General features: G+C 39.4%; 1 protein-coding gene across 1 annotated transcript; it reads left to right on the forward strand.

Annotated features, from left to right (window-relative positions):
* The first annotated feature begins 140 nt into the window (after positions 1–140).
* Positions 141–20,224, forward strand: cnsta (consortin, connexin sorting protein a). The gene is made up of 13 exons (XM_023294400.3): positions 141–646; positions 3,901–3,988; positions 4,303–4,686; positions 6,420–7,090; positions 9,358–9,388; positions 10,675–10,761; positions 11,252–11,333; positions 12,185–12,206; positions 12,484–12,550; positions 13,398–13,939; positions 14,358–14,558; positions 16,751–16,904; positions 17,109–20,224. The coding sequence occupies exons 2-13, from the start codon at positions 3,976–3,978 to the stop codon at positions 17,315–17,317; spliced, it is 2,463 nt and encodes an 820-aa protein (XP_023150168.2). The 5' UTR covers positions 141–646; positions 3,901–3,975; the 3' UTR covers positions 17,318–20,224.
* The last annotated feature ends 117 nt before the right edge of the window (positions 20,225–20,341 follow it).

Consider the following 20,341-nt stretch of genomic DNA (forward strand, 5'->3'; position numbering starts at 1 on the left):
TTAATTTCAGTCTGGGTTTAGTGTGTGCTTGCGCCATCCGTGCTCTTATTATGAGGAGTGTGGGTGTTTTAGCCAGACTAAATGTGTTTTTGCCTTGCTTGACTGGTTGCATTATTTTGAAAACCTGGTGATTTTTAGATTGTTTATATGCTTTTTGAGAATTTCCACTTTTGAAATTTGTCTCTGTGTCATATGAAAGCTTCTGGTTTCATGAAATACATGTTAAGCAATAATAGATGTGTATGAAAATATAGAGAATGAAATATTTTACAGTAAAATTATTTTTTGATTGTTAAGTATGGCCTTACTGGGATAGAAGTTCAAAGTGAAACTGTAGCTTTTAGAACATTTTCTATAAGTTGTACCTTAAACACTGTAAACCTCATATGGTAAAAACAGTCCGGATAAAGGGGCGATGTATTAAATGGTTTTCAGTATTAAGTGTGCCTGGCTAAGAAATGCATTTTTAAAAACTTACGTACTGACAGTGGGGAGACAGAAGATGGCGACAGTGCGCCTCTTCCACCATTAACTCCTCCAGCAGCAGCAACGACCCCTGGCTGCTGGTAGCTTTCAGTCCTTACAACAACATCCACAGCAAGGTGTCTGATGCTCCAGTTTTACTATTCAGCCCCCGTTTTTAGCCGTAAGTACCGTTTAACTCCTTTTTGTGTTGCAGCAGAGACAAAAGACAGGCGATATGAAAGCTGGCGCACACATGTAATGCAAATTTAGGTGTGTATTTCTAAGGTTGTCGCGGCGCCGTGGACAGATGTGGACACCGTAGAGTGTTAGCTTACGTTAGCTAAATAGCACCGTAGACTAAACAAATTTGTCACCTTGTTGTGAAGTGTCGATATTCAGCGGGTTTAACATGGACCATTATCTGTTAGCTTCTCTCGGGCGTTTGGTAGCAATTTGGTGAAACGGTACAAACCCGTCAATAAGCGTAACGTTAAATCAACAGCGTGTTTCAAACGCAACGGTTGTAACCGAGCTAGTTTACAGTTAGCTAGCAGGTTATCAAGCCTAGCTAACGATATTAACTAGCAGTTACTGGCCAGGTAACCTTTACGAAAGCAATGTCAGTATGGGGAAGTGACAGCCACTGTGTGATGTCAATGCATGTGTGTTTTCAGTCAATGTTTTTCCCTCGTCTGTGTTTTAACCTATTAGCTAAATATATGTGGTCAGAACGTTAAATTGAAGTTTTCTTTAGGGACTAGGTTAGGTGAACTACTAGCACCCCACTGTGTAGATTAGCTCAAGAGACTTGCTAGCCCAAACAACAGCGCCCCACCTCTCTGATTAATGGGTGCACTTACGGTTAACATTTTACGTCCAATTTGCGAGCTTCTTCATTTTTTTTAAGCAAATTTTTACTTTGTGTACATGCAAACATAACCTGGCAGCCTTCCTGTCCCACGGTATGTCTGCATGTGTCAGTTCATTGACGTTGTTTTGAGCTATGTGTCTGTAGCTCTGTTCTGTCTCAGGTCTTTGCAGTGGCCTCTCACAGTACAGGGTCTGTTTTCTTTTTCCACCTTTGTGTTTGTCTGCGTTGGCTGAATTCCCTTCTCCGTTTGCCCCTTTTCTGTCTTGTATTATTCATGGTCCCCTGTGGTGCAGGGCACAGATAGAATGAGGAGAGGATGGATGGTTGTATGGACAGATGGCTCAGCGGGCGAGGGACATTAAGGGATACTGTAGATTAAAAAAAAAACGTACAAAGGAAACGCCTTTAACAGTCGTTGTAACACCTGTGTCATCTGTAATTTAGAGGTTTTTATTGCGTAAGCTGTAATGTCACAGTTGTTTGTTATGGTCTGGGACTGTTCTGGATCTTCCAGAGGGACGTCTCTTGACAATATATAGCACTTATGCAACATACAGACAAGGTGGTTGCAGCTCCTCATAGGTTGTCATCTGTCTTTGGAGAGAGCAAACCTCATTGCTGTTTTGTTTATAGACTCGTCTGCCAGGGCGTTTCTCTGGACACTTAGGTGTTAACATATATTATGCACAATTGTCTGTTAGGAATTTATTCAGAATATGGTATGGACACACAAAGACACAGTTGTGCGTGTGATATGTTTGTCATGGTTTTCTTTTTCATCTTTAAATGTCTGGCCTGTCAGAGCAATGCATGGTTACAGGGAGAGCAATTAGATTAGTGCTGCAGGAAACCAGGACAGCCTTATTCCTCTGAGATAGCCTTTTATTAGCCTGGATTTGTGTGTTTGTGTATGGTTTGGATTTCATCATCATAGAAAATCAGAATTTCACTGAAAGAAATAAAAGATGTTTTGTGTGGTAAGTGAATTTTGGTGTTGGATATGGTCATGCATAATGCAGCAAATACCTTGGGGTGAAGGCAGTGCAATGCTTTATGGGAAACCATTCATATTTGTTTAATAAGATAGTAATTTAATTGATTAGGTAATGATAAAGTGTCTGCTCTATGAAAATTCCCTCAGTCCCCAGTTTGATTCTCAGCTGTCTGGACTTTTGCTTCAAGTGATTATCCTGCTATCTTTTCCCAAATTTTCTGTTCATCTCTCCTGCACCCATCGGACAAAGGCAAAGTGTCTGTTTACATTGGTTAGTCTAGGTTAAGCCTGGAGAAGGAACTTGCAAGTGGAACACATGCCAAACAGAGAGGTTAAGGCATTAGTGGGCTTTTGCAAGCTCTGGCCTCTGTCTCATTTGTAGTTAGCAGTTATTTGCATTCTTAGCATGATAAACAAGCTGACAGGAACATAACAGGCGTTTTTGCATTTGTCTTAGTGTTACTGAGCCAACAGTGAACATAAGTAAGGCAGTAAAAAGTCTGCTCTTGCACAGTGCTGATTTAAACTGTCCACTGCTTTGCCAGTTTGTTTGCCAGTACACACTTGTCCAGAGCAGCCTTGCAATAAATATTTTGTTTGGGAAGCTCATAGTATTCTGTCAGTAAAGTGTTTTTGAGGCCTTTTGTAGTGGTATTTCCAATATGAGTTTTGTTTTTTTTTCTCGATTTTTTACTGTTTTGTTTGCCTTATAGATGTTAATGGGATGGAAAACATGCAATTTGCTGCATCTCTGTGAAATGTGACCTTTTTCTTTTCTACTCTGGGGTCACATTGCAAATTGTCACTACAACTTCACCTCACGTCATAAATCTTTTAACACTACATTTACATCACCAGAGCCAACTTGTAAATATCTTCGTGTCATGCTCTCCATTATTTTCTCGTTTGGGCTCAGTGTCTCATTTGTGATTGTAGTTTTGCAGAAACAGTCCTTATTGACTGGAAAAAAAAGTCGGCAGATTGTGACATTTTAAATTTTAAAGTTTCCTTTTTAAAATGTCATTTAAGCTTCATTCTTCTGGTTATATTGATGTTGACTTGTATAATTTACAGATAAGTTACAGGCTCTGTTTTACTGTAGACAGTGAATTACACATGTATCAACAAATTTAATCACCTTAATCCCAACTGTACAGGGTTGTCTTACAGGTTTGGGACTTACACACAGTTTACAGTTGCTTCTTTTGTAGTTTTTTTTTGGTAGTACACATTGTCAGGTTTGGATCTTAACAGTTTGTAAAACTGTTACAAAATCCTCCTAGTGCCTTGTAATCTGCATGTAAATGAATACATTTGTGTGTACTATAGTATTCCTTTGCACCACAAGGTGGTGGGAGGTGTGTTGCGTCCTCTGCAGTTTAAAAAAAAATAAAAAATCTCTTTCAGCCCAAGGGTTGGTTTGACAACTTGGGAATGATGCTAAACTTGTTTTGTGTTCCTCCCTTTCTCACTCTCACTGTTGAGAGTGGAGTTTTACGATGCCAGTGTTTCTCATACTTTGTCATTCACGTCTGCCTGTTTTCTGTCTCATCCTCCTTATCTCTGCAAGTTCGACGAAGGGCTTGTCTAACAGGTGGCAGTGACCCTCAAGCTGAAAGGTCGACCGTTGTTAAGGTGGAGCCCAATGGATCATGGCGGTAAATGTTTAAATCTCCTTTACGTATAACAAGCTATAAGCTGAACAAGTACGGAAACTGTGAAACCACAATAAAAATACAATTTTGATGTGATTTACAGTGAAAATACAAGCAACTGATAACGAGGAAGGTTGTTTTTTTATTCTGTGGTTGCTGTTGTCTCAAGCTGCAACTGACAGTCAGACCTGTAGTATAGAGTCAAGGTCCCCTGAAGGACGCTCATACTGTACAGTGTTTCATTGTTCCTTGGATTTCCTACTTTATTGATATAGTAGTGATTTCAGCTGATTATTTGTTTTGTCTTTCATCTTCAGGTCAGTTTGAGAGGGAGGGCAGTGTAATGTCACAGGTTCACGGAGGTGGGGTTGACCTCTGTGATAACCTTCCCAGTCCTGAAGCTCTCACTGCCCAAACTCGAAACCTCAACGAGACAAACACGTTCACACAGACTCAAAGTCTCCCTTCTTCACAAAATGAGGAAGGAGGAAGGTGTGGAATCATTCAAAAAAGCTCTCTCAACAACAATGGGAAGGAAGAGGAGGAGGAACAGGGAAAGGAGGGATATGCAGGAAGAAGCAGAGCGGAGGATGAGGAAGAAGACATTGATGAAGTGATGGAGGAAGAATCAGAGTCAAGTTGTCTAGTTCGCTGCCAGTCTCCAGACACTCCCATGACCGATTCCTCATATTCAGAAACTGGTAGGGAACACAAGGATTTTTGTACATGCAAGATGATACTCTATCACAACTAGTACTGTTACAAATCTGTGCCGCACATAATACTTTCTTTAGCCATGTGGGGCAGTAGAACACCACAACAAAATACACACAGTGTCCCTAATACACAGGCAGCTGAGCATATTGGGCTGATATGGTGGATGTTTTGGCAAAGTTGCTTATTCACCCATCCAGCTGACACAGAGCAGCATTAGCATTCATTTGGAGTCATATATTTGTCCACATGGGAATGTAAGATTTCAGATGAGTAAACCAAAACAGTGAGCTGTTGATGAGCGGAGCTTAAAATATTACCGGAGGGTGAAATATACACACCGTTGCTTTGTTTACATCCTCCTATTTAGGAACCACTGTACAAAATTACCGTTTGTTGACACTCATTAGAAAAACACTTTTTTGTTTTATTTATACATGAAGTGGGTAAATGTAAAATTCCAGTATACAATCTGACATATACAAATTAGATGAATGAAGTTTACACAATTTGCAACACATTCTGAGGCAAAAAATAGTTAACAAAATAGTGCATACATTTAATCTCATTTTATTTTTTTCTGATTTGCCTAGGTAGTGTGTAAATGCTACCTTTTGCAGTTTACCTGCCTCGAAACTATAAGTACCCTCGTTTACAACTATTGACTCAGCTGATGTGGGAACTGTGTCTGGAGATAGACTCTTGATTAGTTTTCACTGCATCATTGTTTTAATTCAGGAAACATCAGTTCTGAAGGGCAACACTGTCTCACAGGGTCTGTCTCACTCACTGCTGTAGTGCCTTCAGTGTCTTCTAAGTGGTCACCATATTGGATTGGGGTCAGAGTGAGGGGGGCAATGATGTCATTCTGATCATATGACTGAAAGACGGAATTGAGAGAGGGAAACGTGACGATCAAATGGAGGGCAGCTGCATATAGAGTGAAAAGGAGAAAAGGAAGTTCAGTAGTGGAAAACATTTAGAGAAAGACTGGATAGCCACAAAAAAAGGTACGATGTAAATCAAATATCTGGAGGCATAAAAAATGTGAGAATGTCCAAAGGGTCTAGCACTATCCAGACTTGGTAATATGTCACATTGTCAGTGCTAAAACTAAATAAAACCAGTTTAGAGCTCACAAGTTAATTTCTACATTTCCAGACACAGATATACTCACACAAACAGCTGCTGTGTTGATAAGCATTGTAACTGTAAAACTGTAAAAAATAATGACAAATACCACTCCTATATTTGCATTAGTATGTTTAGTAGGTCTGTGCCTTCAGGCCTGCTTGCAATTAGTATTGACCTGAACATAACTGACAAATCTTTTTTCTTCATGTGCTGAGGCTAATCTGGAAGAACTAATATTTAACAGCCAAGTTTGTGTGTCTGTGTCTCCTTACAGTCACATTGTCAGGACTTGCCAGTCCCAGTAATGAAAATCATGAAATAGTATGGTAAAGATTAAAGTTAGGATTAAGTAAGGGTTAGCACTTTGTAAATTGTGGTTATGGTTAGGTTTAAGTCACCAGGAAATGAATGTCCTCCGAAGTAACGGAAATGTGACTGTGGGTGTGTGATTATGTGCTCACAATGAATTTGCTTCTTGGGATTTGATTTAATTATACATTGGCACGTTTGAGGTGCCATAATCGTTGTGTGTGTTTTTTTCCTTCATCTCTCTTTCTGTTTGCTAATGTCTTTCTTCCCTCCATAGGCAGTCTGTTGGAGACTCCATATCCTTTCAGCCCTGGGACGAGTCCAGAGCCCACATCCCCTGTCATTCCAGTGCTCAGTGCAGAGACTGTGTATCCCGTCAGCTCAGTGAAACTGAGCCAGAGTGATGCTGAAGTGGACGTTCGTATCTCCAGCACTGGATCAGGTGCCTCCACCACAGGGTCTGTTACCTGCACACATGAACCTTCCTTCACCACGGGGCCTATAGATTCTACTTCACAAACTTTAACCTCAGGCACATGGCCTACCAGCCCAGCTGGGCCTACATGTGTTACAGAAGCTACTGACAGGATAGCAAAAAATACAAACTCCACTACAGAACAACTTACCTCATCCTCAGAGCCCGTCTTCAGCGGTGGGCCCAGATGTACCAAAGGGGCTGCCAGTTCATATGCAGAGACATTTGCATTAACTGCAACAACAGAGACCCCTACGTTCACCACAGGGCCTACAACTACCGGGACAGAATCTGCTTCCACCACAGGACCTATATCTCCAGATTTGGAACACATTACCTCCCGTCCAGTGACCACTTGTTTCTCAGTCTCCACCTGTGCCACAGGGCCTATTCCAAGTCAAGCTCTCCTAGAGTCTCTGGAACAGTTGGCACAAAAAGGAGATGACGGCCGCCTTCCACATTACCTTCACCAGGTAACATGCCTGTCATATATCTGCCCTTTGTCAAATAATGCGATTTGTGTCTCACCACTGTTTGTCATTTTTTTTAAACAGACACTGTTCTCTTAACTGTTATCTTGAAAGATTTTCTTGCTGTGTTTCTGTCATTCTAGTCTCTTTAGCTCTTGCTCTCACTCTACTTATTAAATCACGGGTATCCACACAAACTCATAATCAGAATGGCACTTTGTACCCTAAGGCATGGGTGTCTTCAGTGTCTCTGCACACAAACACAGGCATGCACACAAGTACGCACCAAGGTTCATGCACACTACATAGAAACATACACCCTCAGTGTTTCTTTGCTCGTTCCTCTTTCACACACAAACTTGCATGAAAGAACATGTATGTTTTGGGGTGTGTGAATATTTCTGTCAGTTTGATTTATAAATCCCTTCACCAAGCACACCTGACTGATGCTTACTTCAGGCAAACAGGTGTGTATGTGAGTGAAGAAGAGAGAGAGCAAAACTGCGAGCATCAGGAACAATTTCTAACACATGACATTTTACATTGTACTCAAATACTTTAGCTAATGACAACATAGTTATGGTGTGTTGTGGTTACTCACGAGTCAAAATCTGTTTTGTTTTGTTTTCCCGTTTGGCAGTGTTTTTGCTTTCTGTGTTGATGGTTGATATGGACAGTTATCTGACCACTGCTATTAACTGACTGATAGATATTGGGAGGTTTTTCTATTGTTTCCAAACAATGAGCTTCAAAGAAAAATGTAGTTTTCATTTTCTGATACATTCATATTTCTGTTATGTTTACAGTGGGATGTGACAAACCTAAGTTGTTATGTAGGCTAGGACTACAACTAAGGTTTGTTTTCATTGCCATTATTTTCTTGATTAATGGATTAGTTGTTTGGTGCATAAAATACCAGAAAATGGTTAAAAAAAAAAAAAAAATGATCAGAGTTTTCCAAAGCCCAAGATGATGTCCTCAAATTTCTTGTTTTGTCCCAAAACCAAACATATTCAGTTTATCATCATACAGGAGGAGAAAGACATCAACATTCAAGGAGCTGTAATCATAGAAGTTTTTGTTCTTAAAATATATTCAACTGATTATTTGATTATTCAAATAGTTAATGATTAATTTAATAGTTGATAACCAATAGATCATTGCAGCTCTAATGTAAATGGCTGAAATAAAGCACAGAAGAGGAAGAGGAAAAGTATTTTTGTTGAAAAAAGTAAATTGAAGCTCACCATTACTTGATCCTTTTGGACCCCCATTAAAGGCCTGCCTCACCTAGAGGTCAGTATTACTAAAATAATACTGAAGTAAAGAAAGTGGAATTGATTGTAAGAGCTTCTATTTTTGGAAAAGAATTAATTTCTGACTGGAGAGGGAAAATTTAGTATTTGCTTGGTCACAAAATAGCGGACTGTGTCGAAAATCATAAAACAGAGAAAACGCCATTTTTCAATTTTTGTATATGCATATGTCTTAGGTATTTCACCACTGAGATTTGTATTATAATCTTGGAAAAACAAAAGGAAATTAGGCTTTGTTTTTGTTGTATGTGATGGTGTAACTGATGATTAACCAAAGTTGTTATTAGTTATTTTTTCACTATAAAGTCTTTGGTCTCTAAACCATGTCTGTAAAGTTACCTAGAAAAGCCATTGAGTTGTCGCCACCCCTCACTTCATTAGAAATGCGAGAACCTTTTGTGCCCTCCTTTCCTCCTCCTCCTCCTTCTCTCTCTTTCTCTCTCTCTCTCTGACACACACACTTCTCTTGTTCTGTGATCAGCTGAACAACATGAAAGCGACACTTGCTGAAAAGAGGTAGAGTGCCTACCATGGTCTCTCATTTTTCCTTCTATTAGCTCGCTCACTCTCACTCTCATTTTCACTCTGTTTTTCCTAAATGCAATTGACTTTACAGCTTACCTGCTGCATTATGTCTCTGAGATCAGACTGTGTTTTTCCATGTCATGGTAAATGATTACACAAGTTAGTGCAGCAGTACAGTTACTCAGTTTCAGCTCTGTGTTTTGCTATGTTCAATACTGGGGAACTTTTTACTTCTTTTCTTGTTTTTTTTTTTTAAACGTTTTTGATAGGTCTCGTGTCATGCTGTTGAAGCACTCTACATTAGGATTAGTTTCAGTCTGGTTTTAAATCTCTATTGAGCCAGTTTCCTTGATGGCTTTGGTGACGATTGATGAGATAAAAGCACACATGCACTTTATTAAAACTTGTAATCTGTCTCTATTTCTGCAGATTGCTGAGGCCTTTGTCCTTCATGAAGACTGTATCCTTGAGACCCTTTTAGTGTGTTTGTGTGTGTGTCTTTGTGGTGGGGAACGGCTTTTATTTTAATTGTATGAATTGTGTCATGTACATATCTCCTGTCTGCTGCTCACCTGCTTGTTTCTTTTCTTTGGTTATCCGCTGTTTGTCTTTATTTTTTATGATACATGTACAGTACATGAAAGTTACAGCAGAGGCTTTAATGCCTCACTTTATAATTTTAGAGAGCAAGAGGTAGAACAGACAGAGAATTAGTGAAAATAGAAGAGAAAATACTTAACAGTAAGAGAAAAATAAGCAAAGAATAGATAATCTGAACACGTAGAAGGGTACGTACAGAGTGTGAAACGAAGAGAAAAACGCTGTAGTAGTATCTGCACTGACTTTTACAGAATGCCCAGAGGCTCACAAGGTAGAGAGACAGACGGGAAGACAGACAGGAAGACTGGCACTCAGATTAAAACTCCAATCTGCTTTGATGACATGACAGGAAGGAACCCTCCAGTGTGTTGCCAAAATAATAAACTTGTCAGATCAAAATATGATGATAGGATTTAAAGGTAATTTATGAGTAAATGCTAAAATAATGCTAATTAAAAGTCATATTGATGAGGTAATTTATTTGATTAATTTAAAGTATTGTGGGGACCATCGATATCTATTTTTAAATAGAAATGTAGATTCTGTTTGTCACATATGCGTAGACATTGTTGATATTTTACAGACACATTCACAGGTAGAAACACTCAAATACAAATGCACTCAAACACTTATGCTCAATGAAGATAAAGCATGAAACAGAGTAGGAGGAAGAGACGAGGGTGCGTGAAAGAGAAGCAGAAAGGCAGGAGAGTAAGCTTGAGATTTAATCAGAGGATAGAGGCAGTGGGAGGGAAGAATTGAAAGTCAAAGAGGAGGGAAAGCTAGCTTAGCTACGTCATGCATGTATAGAGGGTTAGTTTGAGAGCGAGAGAGAGAGAAAGCATTGAGCCATTTCAAAGAAGGATTGTGTTTTGGCTGCTCATATCCATAAACATGAGACTGCATCCTGGAGCGCTATCCCCCCTCTATCTCTTTTGGCCTTTACTCTCCTCCACTCGCTCTGTCTCTCTCTTTGATTTTTTTCAGTCTCACTATTTTTCTTCCCTCTACCTCTGTCAGCTGTGATGGTTTGTGAACAGAAAGCCGAGAGAATATTAGAGTTGATACTGTTTATAAATTTGTAAAGCAAACAGTGTATTGTTTGTGTGTATTCATTTATGCATTTCTTAACCCGTTGGTGTTCAGACCAGAGAGCACTATGGTGCGTCCAACTAGAGAGAGATTATCACCAGAGAGTATTGGACAACCTGAATGCACTTCAAGAGCAGTGGGGTAAAACAGAACATACACACATTTTTTTTGGACAATGCAACTAAATGCTTTAACATTTGTTATACAGAGATGACAAACATTTATAGTATTTTTTTTTCTTTTTGAACTCTTACCCAACAGGGAATAAACTGTGACAACGCAGTATACATAATTATTTAGATGCACACACAGAGGCTTAGAGACTGCTATTTCACTGATATTACCTTTGTCAAGTGCCCACGTGCTACTGTCAAGCATAAAATGACTCTACAGTATAACTGCAGTCTCTGAGAGGAGACACAGAGTCTGTAGCCACACTGGTCATCTACTGAAACGTAATAAAATATGTTTAATGTAGTTTTGGTGATCGTATCATGCAAATGCCATCACTTACCATTTAGGATTATGGACTGCATTTGTATTTCTTTTAGAGGACTTCAGCTCTTACAGGCTTTCTCACAGGTAGAACCATGCTTCTCCCTAACTGTATCTCTTTGTCTTCCAATCATAGAGAGTCAGTGTAGAGGGTCGTCTTCTGACCTGGCAACCCAACATCTGGACGCTCTGAAACACATCTGCCAGACGCACAGTCGGTCAGTTTGCGTGTGTGTGTGACTCTTGTGCCTAAAAAACAGGAAGATGAGGGCTTTATAGAATTATTGACCGAAACCCAAGAAATCCCAAGATTAACTTGGACCCTTTGGGCAAGCACTTTGCAAAAGTGGAAAGAAAACATTTTAAAATCAAAATTTTATAGCTGTATATACATTTTGTGTGTGTGCGTGCATGTACATGTGCATGCGCATGTTGTTTGGTAAAGGATGTGTGAAATGTGTCATGTTGTGGGGTATGCTCATTCAAGGGTTGCTAATTAGTCAGGTGAAGTCCATCTTTGCATTTTTTAATATTTAATAGGAAGTCCTCAGTATGTTATACCTGCCGGACGCACAGCTTTTTGCATCATACACACCTGAACATTCTGCAAACTCAGTCAGTTGATATGCGTGCGTGTGAGACCGTGAGCTTATATATCTGGGATTGTGATGAACACTGCAGTGATAGTTTAAACATATGGCTCTTGGCTGTTTCTGCTGCTGCACTTTCAGACATTTGAGCCATCACACTCCTAGGGTTTCACTTTGCTTAACTCACACACACACACACACACACACACACACACACACACACACACACACACACACACACACACACACACACACACACACACACACACACACACACACACACACACACACACACACACACAGACTCACTCACACACTACTTGTAATAGCCAGGGAAATGTGTTCAGGCTAATATTAGATTGGGAGAGTAGAGAAGGGTCAAACATCTTTTGCGTCTTCATTTACTAAAACCAAGACCAGACCTTCAGCACTCTCACCTTCTCACTCTGTCTGTCTTTCTGTCTTTCTTCTGTTTGTAGACCAAGGATTAGAGATGCTGAGGTAAGACATTTGTCACTTTTGGAGCATGTCTATGACAGAGAGAATGTGTATACATGTTAGATAAAGGAGAAACACTGTGTTAAGGTTGTTAATCACTCATCGTGTGTTTATGTTACATGTAAAATATCAAGTTTGGGTATTCCTGATGTTCACTGAATTACCCTTCTTCATGTTCTATAGTAATGTTTAACTTGCACATTATTCAACCATATTGCACATGTAAATGGGGTGGTATAGCACTTCAGACAATTATTTGTGTATTTATTTGTGTGTACAGTCTGGATCTCTGGACTTTTTGAGACCTAAATTTGAAGAAGGTGGCGCATTGCCCTCATGCACCTCAGGTGAGTGTGAACAAGGTGGTCATTCTATAATTTGTGTGCTGTTTGTAGTATTTTGACGAAGGCACACAGAACTACTGGTATGTTGCTGAAAGCTGTTTGACTCAGATTTTAATCTATCGAGGTGAAATGTTTTTTGATAAGACAGTAGGACAAAGTTTATTGCAAATTGATTGTAGGTGCTTTCCATAGTTTGCGTGTGTGTTTCAAAAGGTGCAGTCTTCTGTTTATCTGATCAGACCAGAGGTGGAAGGTGTGAAATACATCCCGTCAGTGGTTTTGGTATATCATACTATTAAAGAGAGCAGTTGGTCAAAGTGAGTGAGTAGTTTTACTTGCAAAAATATGCCCATGCCTACACACTTAGCAATGTGATGGACTGCAAGGATAAGGACTTTATCAGATCACGAAAACCTGTTTAATTAACCAACTGCACACTGCTGGTACTTTCCAGTCCTAATGTAGAAGCAATGCAATCAGCAGTCTCACTAAAAGACAGAAAAAAATATGTTTTGTAAAAATAATAGCACTGTAACTGCTTTTATATGTTTCTACATATTTACAAAGGTAACATCAAAATTAACTTTAATGGTAACTTCACGTCTTTACGGTAATTATTGGGGTTTTACTTTAGTGGATTTCTATGGTTTGCTCTTTGCATTGGCACAATTAAGAAGCTTGTTATACAATGTTGAAAATAAGAGCACTTTCAAAATATATTTATATGCAGGAGAGTGGTGTTTTTTTTTCTGGTTGGTACTTAATATGTTAATAAGCTACTGTACATACACAAGTTTCTGGCAATGGAAAATCAGATTAGTATATTCTTTTTTTGTGCTCCTTTGTCCAGCTCATCAGGTTGAAGGAGGGATGGAGCAAAGAGCCGACGACCCCTCTTGTCCAGTCATACCCTCTGTTAATTTGCCTGATAGACTCAGTTCCCCTGAGATCTCAGAAAAGGCCAGGGAAGACCCAGACAGTTTCCATGGATCCCAGCTGACTGACAAACAAGGCAACGACAGAGAGGGAGGGGAGGCAGAAAAGGAGGTGGGATACACCATTTCAGTCCTAGAAAATGGACTGCACCCCTCTCCAGCTAGAGGAATGGATCAGTCCAACCCTGCAGAGCAGCAGGGAGAAGATTTAGGTCCAGCACAGGAAAAGGAGGCAAAAAAGGAAGAGGAGGAAACGGATGTAGAGGAGGCAGTAGAAGCTTTAGAGATGGAAGATGATGGTGAGGAAGAAGAGGAGAACAAGAAGATGAAAGAAAGAGGCTCTCATTTTTCTCAGACAACTGTCCGAGTGGAGACTCTGGTCAGTGGAGCAGAGTTTGAGGCACAACCGCTGCACCAGGATGCTTCAGCTCCGGAGATGCTACATGAGGACAGCCAGGTATCAGATATCATATTTTTGGACTGCATAAGTTGCTCTAATTTTAGCTTTGAAGATATTTTACCAGAAAATATACGACACAGTCACTATCTGTCAACCTTATCTGAGTTCTGAGTTTGATTTGTTTTCTGACATCTCGACTTATTTCACTAGTATCTAGCATCTTTTTTTTTCTTCTGTTGATAACATATGCATTGCTTCGATAGCTTATGGTGGCTAGGTCCTTTTTTTTTTTTAAATCTTGGGAACAATCACAAACAGCAGCAACAACAGCAAAGTTATTTTGCACAAGCTTTGAAAGCTGCAGTCAGAACAGTGTTACAGCAGTCCATTACAGAGAAGAGGAACAAAATAGATTACTGTTTCCGTAACTGTATGTCGATAAGCAAGTTATGGCTGTATTCCATTATCGCTGCAGGAGAACACTAAAACCTGCCTGCACCAGGAGACACACCTTCCTCAAGAGACTCATATGAAGCAGCAGGAAGAACATGTGGAGGAGGAAGAAGAGGAGGAGGAGGAGGAAGAGGAGGAGGAGGAGTATGAAGTAAGCCAGGCTGACATCATTAGAGAAGCTCCTTCTTTGGACGACATGGCAAAACTCATCACTGTAGAGGAGGTATGTATTCTGTGATACCTTTCTCAGTATAGAGAATAACCTTGCCAGACTTTTCTTGTTTATGATTAATTGTGTAATGTTGATTTAATTTGTTGGATATTTATCCATGTTTGTTCAGACATTTGTATGAACGCTGGTCTGCATTCAGAGCCTAACATATTCTCGTAAAAAAGAAAAAAATGCCACACCTGTAAACTCTAAACATGTTTACATTTAAAATTCTAGCTTACAATTGACAGTTTGATAACTATTTTAAGTTCTCTGTCTGTATCTACCCATCTAGGTGCTCTATAATGGAGAGCAAGTTGCTGTGCTGAAGCAGCCCTAATGACATTACCTAACCATTACTGTGATACCCAGGATGGATTTTGTTTTGTGGATATAAAAGCCAATTTGACATTTAACTCTTCTATAATGAGACAATACATGATGTAGAGCTAGCCTGGGAGATGTGGTGTAGGCACAGTAACTGTGGTAGTTGGAATTAAAAGGTAATTTTGCTTTTTGTTTTGGATCTCAGCAATGACTCCTCTTAGCAGAACTTAAATATGTCTTAACTCAAAGGGCGTTTTCTTAGGTTTTTTTGTATTTGTTTGAAGACATTGTCTTATTGGTCCAACGCTCGTTAATAGAAACAATTTACTTACGAAATTCAAACTGAGAACACTGCATCTGTAGTGCTTATATGTAAACATGAAAGTTAATAATTATCTATGACAAGTCAGTTGATCGTTTTTACATATGTGCTTCAGCTCAACATAGTAAGAGGTGTGACTGTAAATCCCACCCTTTTGAATGACTTCATTATCATTACATGCTGCAGTGATAACCAAAAGTATTGCTGGATGTGTCTACCACCACTTGGCCAAAGTACATTTACCATCGTAATCTGTATTTCAAGCACTTATGTGTGGCACCTGCTGTTGTTCACGATATAATTTCCATGACTCCTGACATAGAGTAGCGGTACCTGGTACTGCCTAACAGTTAATAGTTGGATGAAGTATTGATAGAGTGGTACAAAGTTCAGTACAGTGCATTGTGGTGTGCTGCCACCTGGTGGACATGCATAAAGAAACGCAACTCCAAAATAATTTGTTCCCAAAAAAAGGCTGTCAAAGTGGTGAAGAATAGCAGGTAAAATTGGATTTGATGTCCTGACCACCTGTCTGTTTTATGTAAAACTGCTATCTGCTCCAGATTGCAAACACTTAGTACCAAAATTTATGAATTGCATTACCAGTCCTGTCTCTTCAGTCTTCATTCGAGAAGCCAGCGATTTAGATTCAGAAGTCTCAGCAGAGTTCTAGGAAGAGGCACCGTCATGGGTTCATTGCTTTTCTGTTTACGTTCGGTACAGACTAATTCATTACAAGGTGATACATAGGCTGTATTACTCAAAAACAACATTGAACTGCATCTTCCCATTACTACTGTCTCAGTGTTAGAAGTGTTGCTCAACTTTTTTGGTTTTGCCCGACACTGTGCAACTTTTTGACTGCAATTTTCAAATGGCTCTCAGACTTTGAGCACAGCCAGAGGACCTTTGGATGCTCTTCAGAGATGTTTAAACTTCTATTGATTGGTCTGCACCTAGGAATGGTGATAATTAAGAAACTTTTTCATCTGGACCTAAATATCCGAATGTTTGGTCGTGACGGTATCCGAATATTTACCTTGAGATCCGAATATTCGGATTCCATTATTTATTTATTTTCCATCCATCCATCCATTATCTATACACCGCTTAATCCTCACTAGGGTCGCGGGGGGTGCTGGAGCCTATCCCAGCTGACTAGGGCGAAGGCAGGGGACACCCTGGACAGGTCACCAGTCTGTCACAGGGCTACATACAAAGACAAACAAGCACTCACACATTCACACCTACGGGCAATTTAGAATAATCAGTTAACCTCAGCATATTTTTGGACTGTGGGAGGAAGCCGGAATACCCGGAGAAAACCCACGCATGCACAGGGAGAACATGCAAACTCCATGCAGAAAGATCCCGGGAAAGCCGGGACGCGAACCAGGGATCTTCTTGCTGCAAGGCGAAAGTGCTAACCACTACACCACTGTGCAGCCCTTATTTATTTTCCAATATTTTAAAATTGATTTGATGGTGTAAGCAGAAATAATGTTTATGCAGATATCTGAGTCTGTGGTAACATTTCTTTATTTTTTTTCCTCAGATTTCTCCTGCTTCTGGCCTGGTGTCCATATTAAAGAAGCGAAGCGTTTGTGTGGACAGAGAGAGTGTGTCTGCCAGTTTAGAGCCCCGACCTGAGAAACTTACTGCCAAAAGACGCGTCCGTTTCAAAGTTCCTGATGACAGTTATGAGCATGGTATGTTTGTATGGTTGTTGCCTCCAGTTGGAGATCTGTATCTCTTCATAAATATGACATTACCAAATTGCTTCACTATAAGTGGAATAATTTGTAAACCTGGAAGGGTCAACCTACACTGCCTGACATTGTTCAAAATAATTAATAAATTCTAGCAATTTCCTGAGCACATATTAATTTGCTTCTTATCTCTTTTCTCTGTAGATGTTGGCGGTGGGGACTCGTGCCTGCTTCTCTTCCTGCTTTGTCTGGTTACTGTAGTGATCAGCGTGGGTGGCACTGCCCTTTACTGCGCTTTAGGTGATGCCCAGTCCTCAGTCTGTCAGGACTTTTCCAGAAATGCAGACTTGTACATTGGGCAGATACAGCGTGGGATAGCTCAGATCCAACACTGGTTTACCCCCGGCTCATAGCAGAGATGTCAACAGTGTGGAACCTCTTGTCTTTGTGTTCATCACTATAGGTTCCTGCTACTTCCTGCGGCAATGTTTTCTAAAGGTAATGATGCCAGGAATGAAGGACAGTTGGGATCTGGAAGCCTGCTCTACTCCATTTTTAATGCTCTTTGAAAACAATTCCAGGGTTCACTTAAAGTCGTAGGTCTGATGTCTCTTTATAACACTAATCTGTTAAGGGAAAAGCAGTGCAGAGAGAGAAGCAGACTGTAAAATGGAGCTTTGTCCATTTACTATAACAGAAGACGAAGAACTGACCTGCACTGCTCTTGAGCTGGACCTGATTTAATAAGTTATAAAATCTCAGCTAGGTTTAGAAATTTCTATTGTGACCAAAGTGTCACATTGAGCCAGTTAAGAGCTGCGATCTAAGTTTCACAGGTCAGTCAACCATGACCGGATACTAACTCACTGACCCACACTGGCCTCCAAGAATACACTCCCTCTGTTAGGTATAAGAACAAAGTAAGAACAGCTGCAGCATGTGGAAATATAAGAAAATATACATATAATGTATAGTTTGTTAACTAGGGAGTACATAGATGCTCTGTCCATACACTGCACAAATGGAAAGAGGCCTAGTGGGAATTTTACAAACTGCTGCAACCACTGGTGTTGCTTTTATTGTCAACTTTTTTAAATAACAAAAGAAATTTTAAAATGATTAAACCATTATGTGGTCTTGGAATGAAATCATAATGTCTTAACCATGTCTTAAACTTTTTAATGAATGTTTGGAGTTTAATGGTAAACTTTAGGGCATCTGTATATCATCAGAAGACATTGAAAGGGTTATTTTGGTATTTATACTGTAGTAACTGAGCTGCCAATAGAAAACGGTCACATCAAATATGTTTTATGGGGGAAAATAACATAAATTTAACTGCGTATCACAACCGAAATCTTTACTTACGCATTGAATTTGAAATGAGCAGTTGCTGAAGAGCTCTTTATCAGCTTTACAGCAATGTTCTATAGGTGCTTTCCCCCCTGCACACATTTGACATGAGTGTCCTGTTGCTGCTCTCTTCTGTATAACTACCAACAATACGTCTGCAGTCAGCTGACATGGCTGCAGCTAGAGGCGAAATGTCTAAACTATCCATTTATGGGTTTCACTGAGCTAAAGCTAGCTTTGTGTAGCATATGCAACATGTACAGGAGACAGTGCATCTCTGTATATATTATCAAAAGAATGTTTATCATGTTGCACATAAGACTGGTACAGTTTTTTTTAAAGATATTGCAATATTTCTACAGGCATTATTTTGTTGGTCCTAAACACAGGCTTGGCATCAGAAACAAAATATCCATATCCAGCAAATGTTTGCACAGACCACTTAAGCGGGTGTAGGTATGGGATATTTAATTAATGAGAAATTTATGAATAATGTTGAAGACAATTACTCAGTGTACGCAATCAGTACTGGCCTTGATGTTGATGGGATCATTTGAAGCACTACCTGCCTGTGTGTGTGCTGTTTTTAGGGATTCTGGACATCATCCTCTGTCTGTGATTGTCAATGTTTTCTATCTGATTTCTCCAAAATAGTTAAGCAGCTAAGAATGATTTTTGTTAGCTCTTGGTCTTCCTTGATAATCATCTAGGTAACATTTGCCATTTTTGTTAATTGTGTCCAATGTGTTTACATCGGTTGAAATTTTAATCCTGGTTTGAAAGGGGAAGGACACTTTCTCTGAGGGGACTGATTTCCTTATGAAAGGAAAAAAAAATCTGTCCTGAAAAAAGGCAAAAAAAACAAGCCTTTATTCTTGCACCAGTGCTTTAACTGTTATTTATACTCATTGTAAATCAAGTTTTAGTCTTAACTGAGCTCATTTTACAGCTTAATCTCACTTTTTGCCTTGTGAGACATCTGTGCTTTTGTGTTATTTCAACATTTGCAACGTTTGGTGTCCCGTTGATTATTTTTCCTTTCATTTGCTGTTGTAGTGGTTTCATGAAACGCGCCCTAGAAAATCCACATATCCCAAAAAAGTCTAAAATGTCAGAAGAGAACAAATCTCTATTAAAGAGGATAAATTCAAGTGTCCTACCCTACCTATGCATTGCTAACAGATAACACAGTATTATCTTTCTCACATGATGCATCATTCACAGAAACCTTATCATTTGAGATATGAGGATTTTCAGGGACATAAGGAATAGCAGATTCATTCTTGTGTTTATTTGCACGTGTCGTCTGGCTGGTTCAGATGATGATCACTCAGAAAACCTCTTATTTAATCTTTTGGATGAATTTAATTATTTATAATACTAGGGATGTCAAGTGTTAAGTGGTTAAGAAAACCGATTTCTTCAGTTGATTGTTGTCATCTTATATCAGATAGGTTTTTCATCTTGTGTCACCATTGTTCTGAAGAAGGCTTAGACAGAGACATGTATTTCTCACTTTAAATCCCAACTCTTGTTACCACCATCACCCAGGCCATCGTTACGGGTTGTTTTGTTTCCATCCATTCACCCCTTTTAGTTCCTGGAGATGATTTGAAACTTGTGAGTTCTCAGTATCATCGTCCTTACACAAAAGATGTCGAAAGGTAAATTTTTCTTCCATTGCATCTGCATGCATAATATGTATTGTTGTTTCTTTTTCCCCAATTGTTTTTCAGCTAAACATTTGAAACAATGAATGGAAAGTCATGATTTCCGTATGTTGATCAGTTCTGTGTACCACTTATCAGCCTGAAAAAGATGTTTTATGGGTCATTTATTTTACTTTGTTCTAATGAAATGTAACAATGAGAGGAGGTTTTTATTTTGTTTGTTGATGTTAAAAATCACCATTTCCCTGTGATGTCTCATGTTAAAGACCTTTTAAAAGAGTTGTTTGTGAGCCTCCATTCTGTCTCTTTTGCATCATTACTGAGTGGTGTTTTTGCCCATACAGCTCATGCTAATGGGCCTGTATTTAGATATCTTAAAGCATATATCCAAAATTTCCCAGATTCAGTTTAAAT

This window comes from Amphiprion ocellaris, chromosome 1, assembly GCF_022539595.1.
Source record: "Amphiprion ocellaris isolate individual 3 ecotype Okinawa chromosome 1, ASM2253959v1, whole genome shotgun sequence".
Lineage (NCBI taxonomy): Eukaryota > Metazoa > Chordata > Actinopteri > Pomacentridae > Amphiprion > Amphiprion ocellaris.

Coding starts and splice junctions, on each gene's coding strand:
- cnsta (XM_023294400.3), top strand. Junction 9,389..10,674: donor CTTTGTCCTTCATGAAGACT/GTATCCTTGAGA, acceptor GTTGGTGTTCAG/ACCAGAGAGCACTATGGTGC. Junction 13,940..14,357: donor TGCTACATGAGGACAGCCAG/GTATCAGATATC, acceptor TTATCGCTGCAG/GAGAACACTAAAACCTGCCT.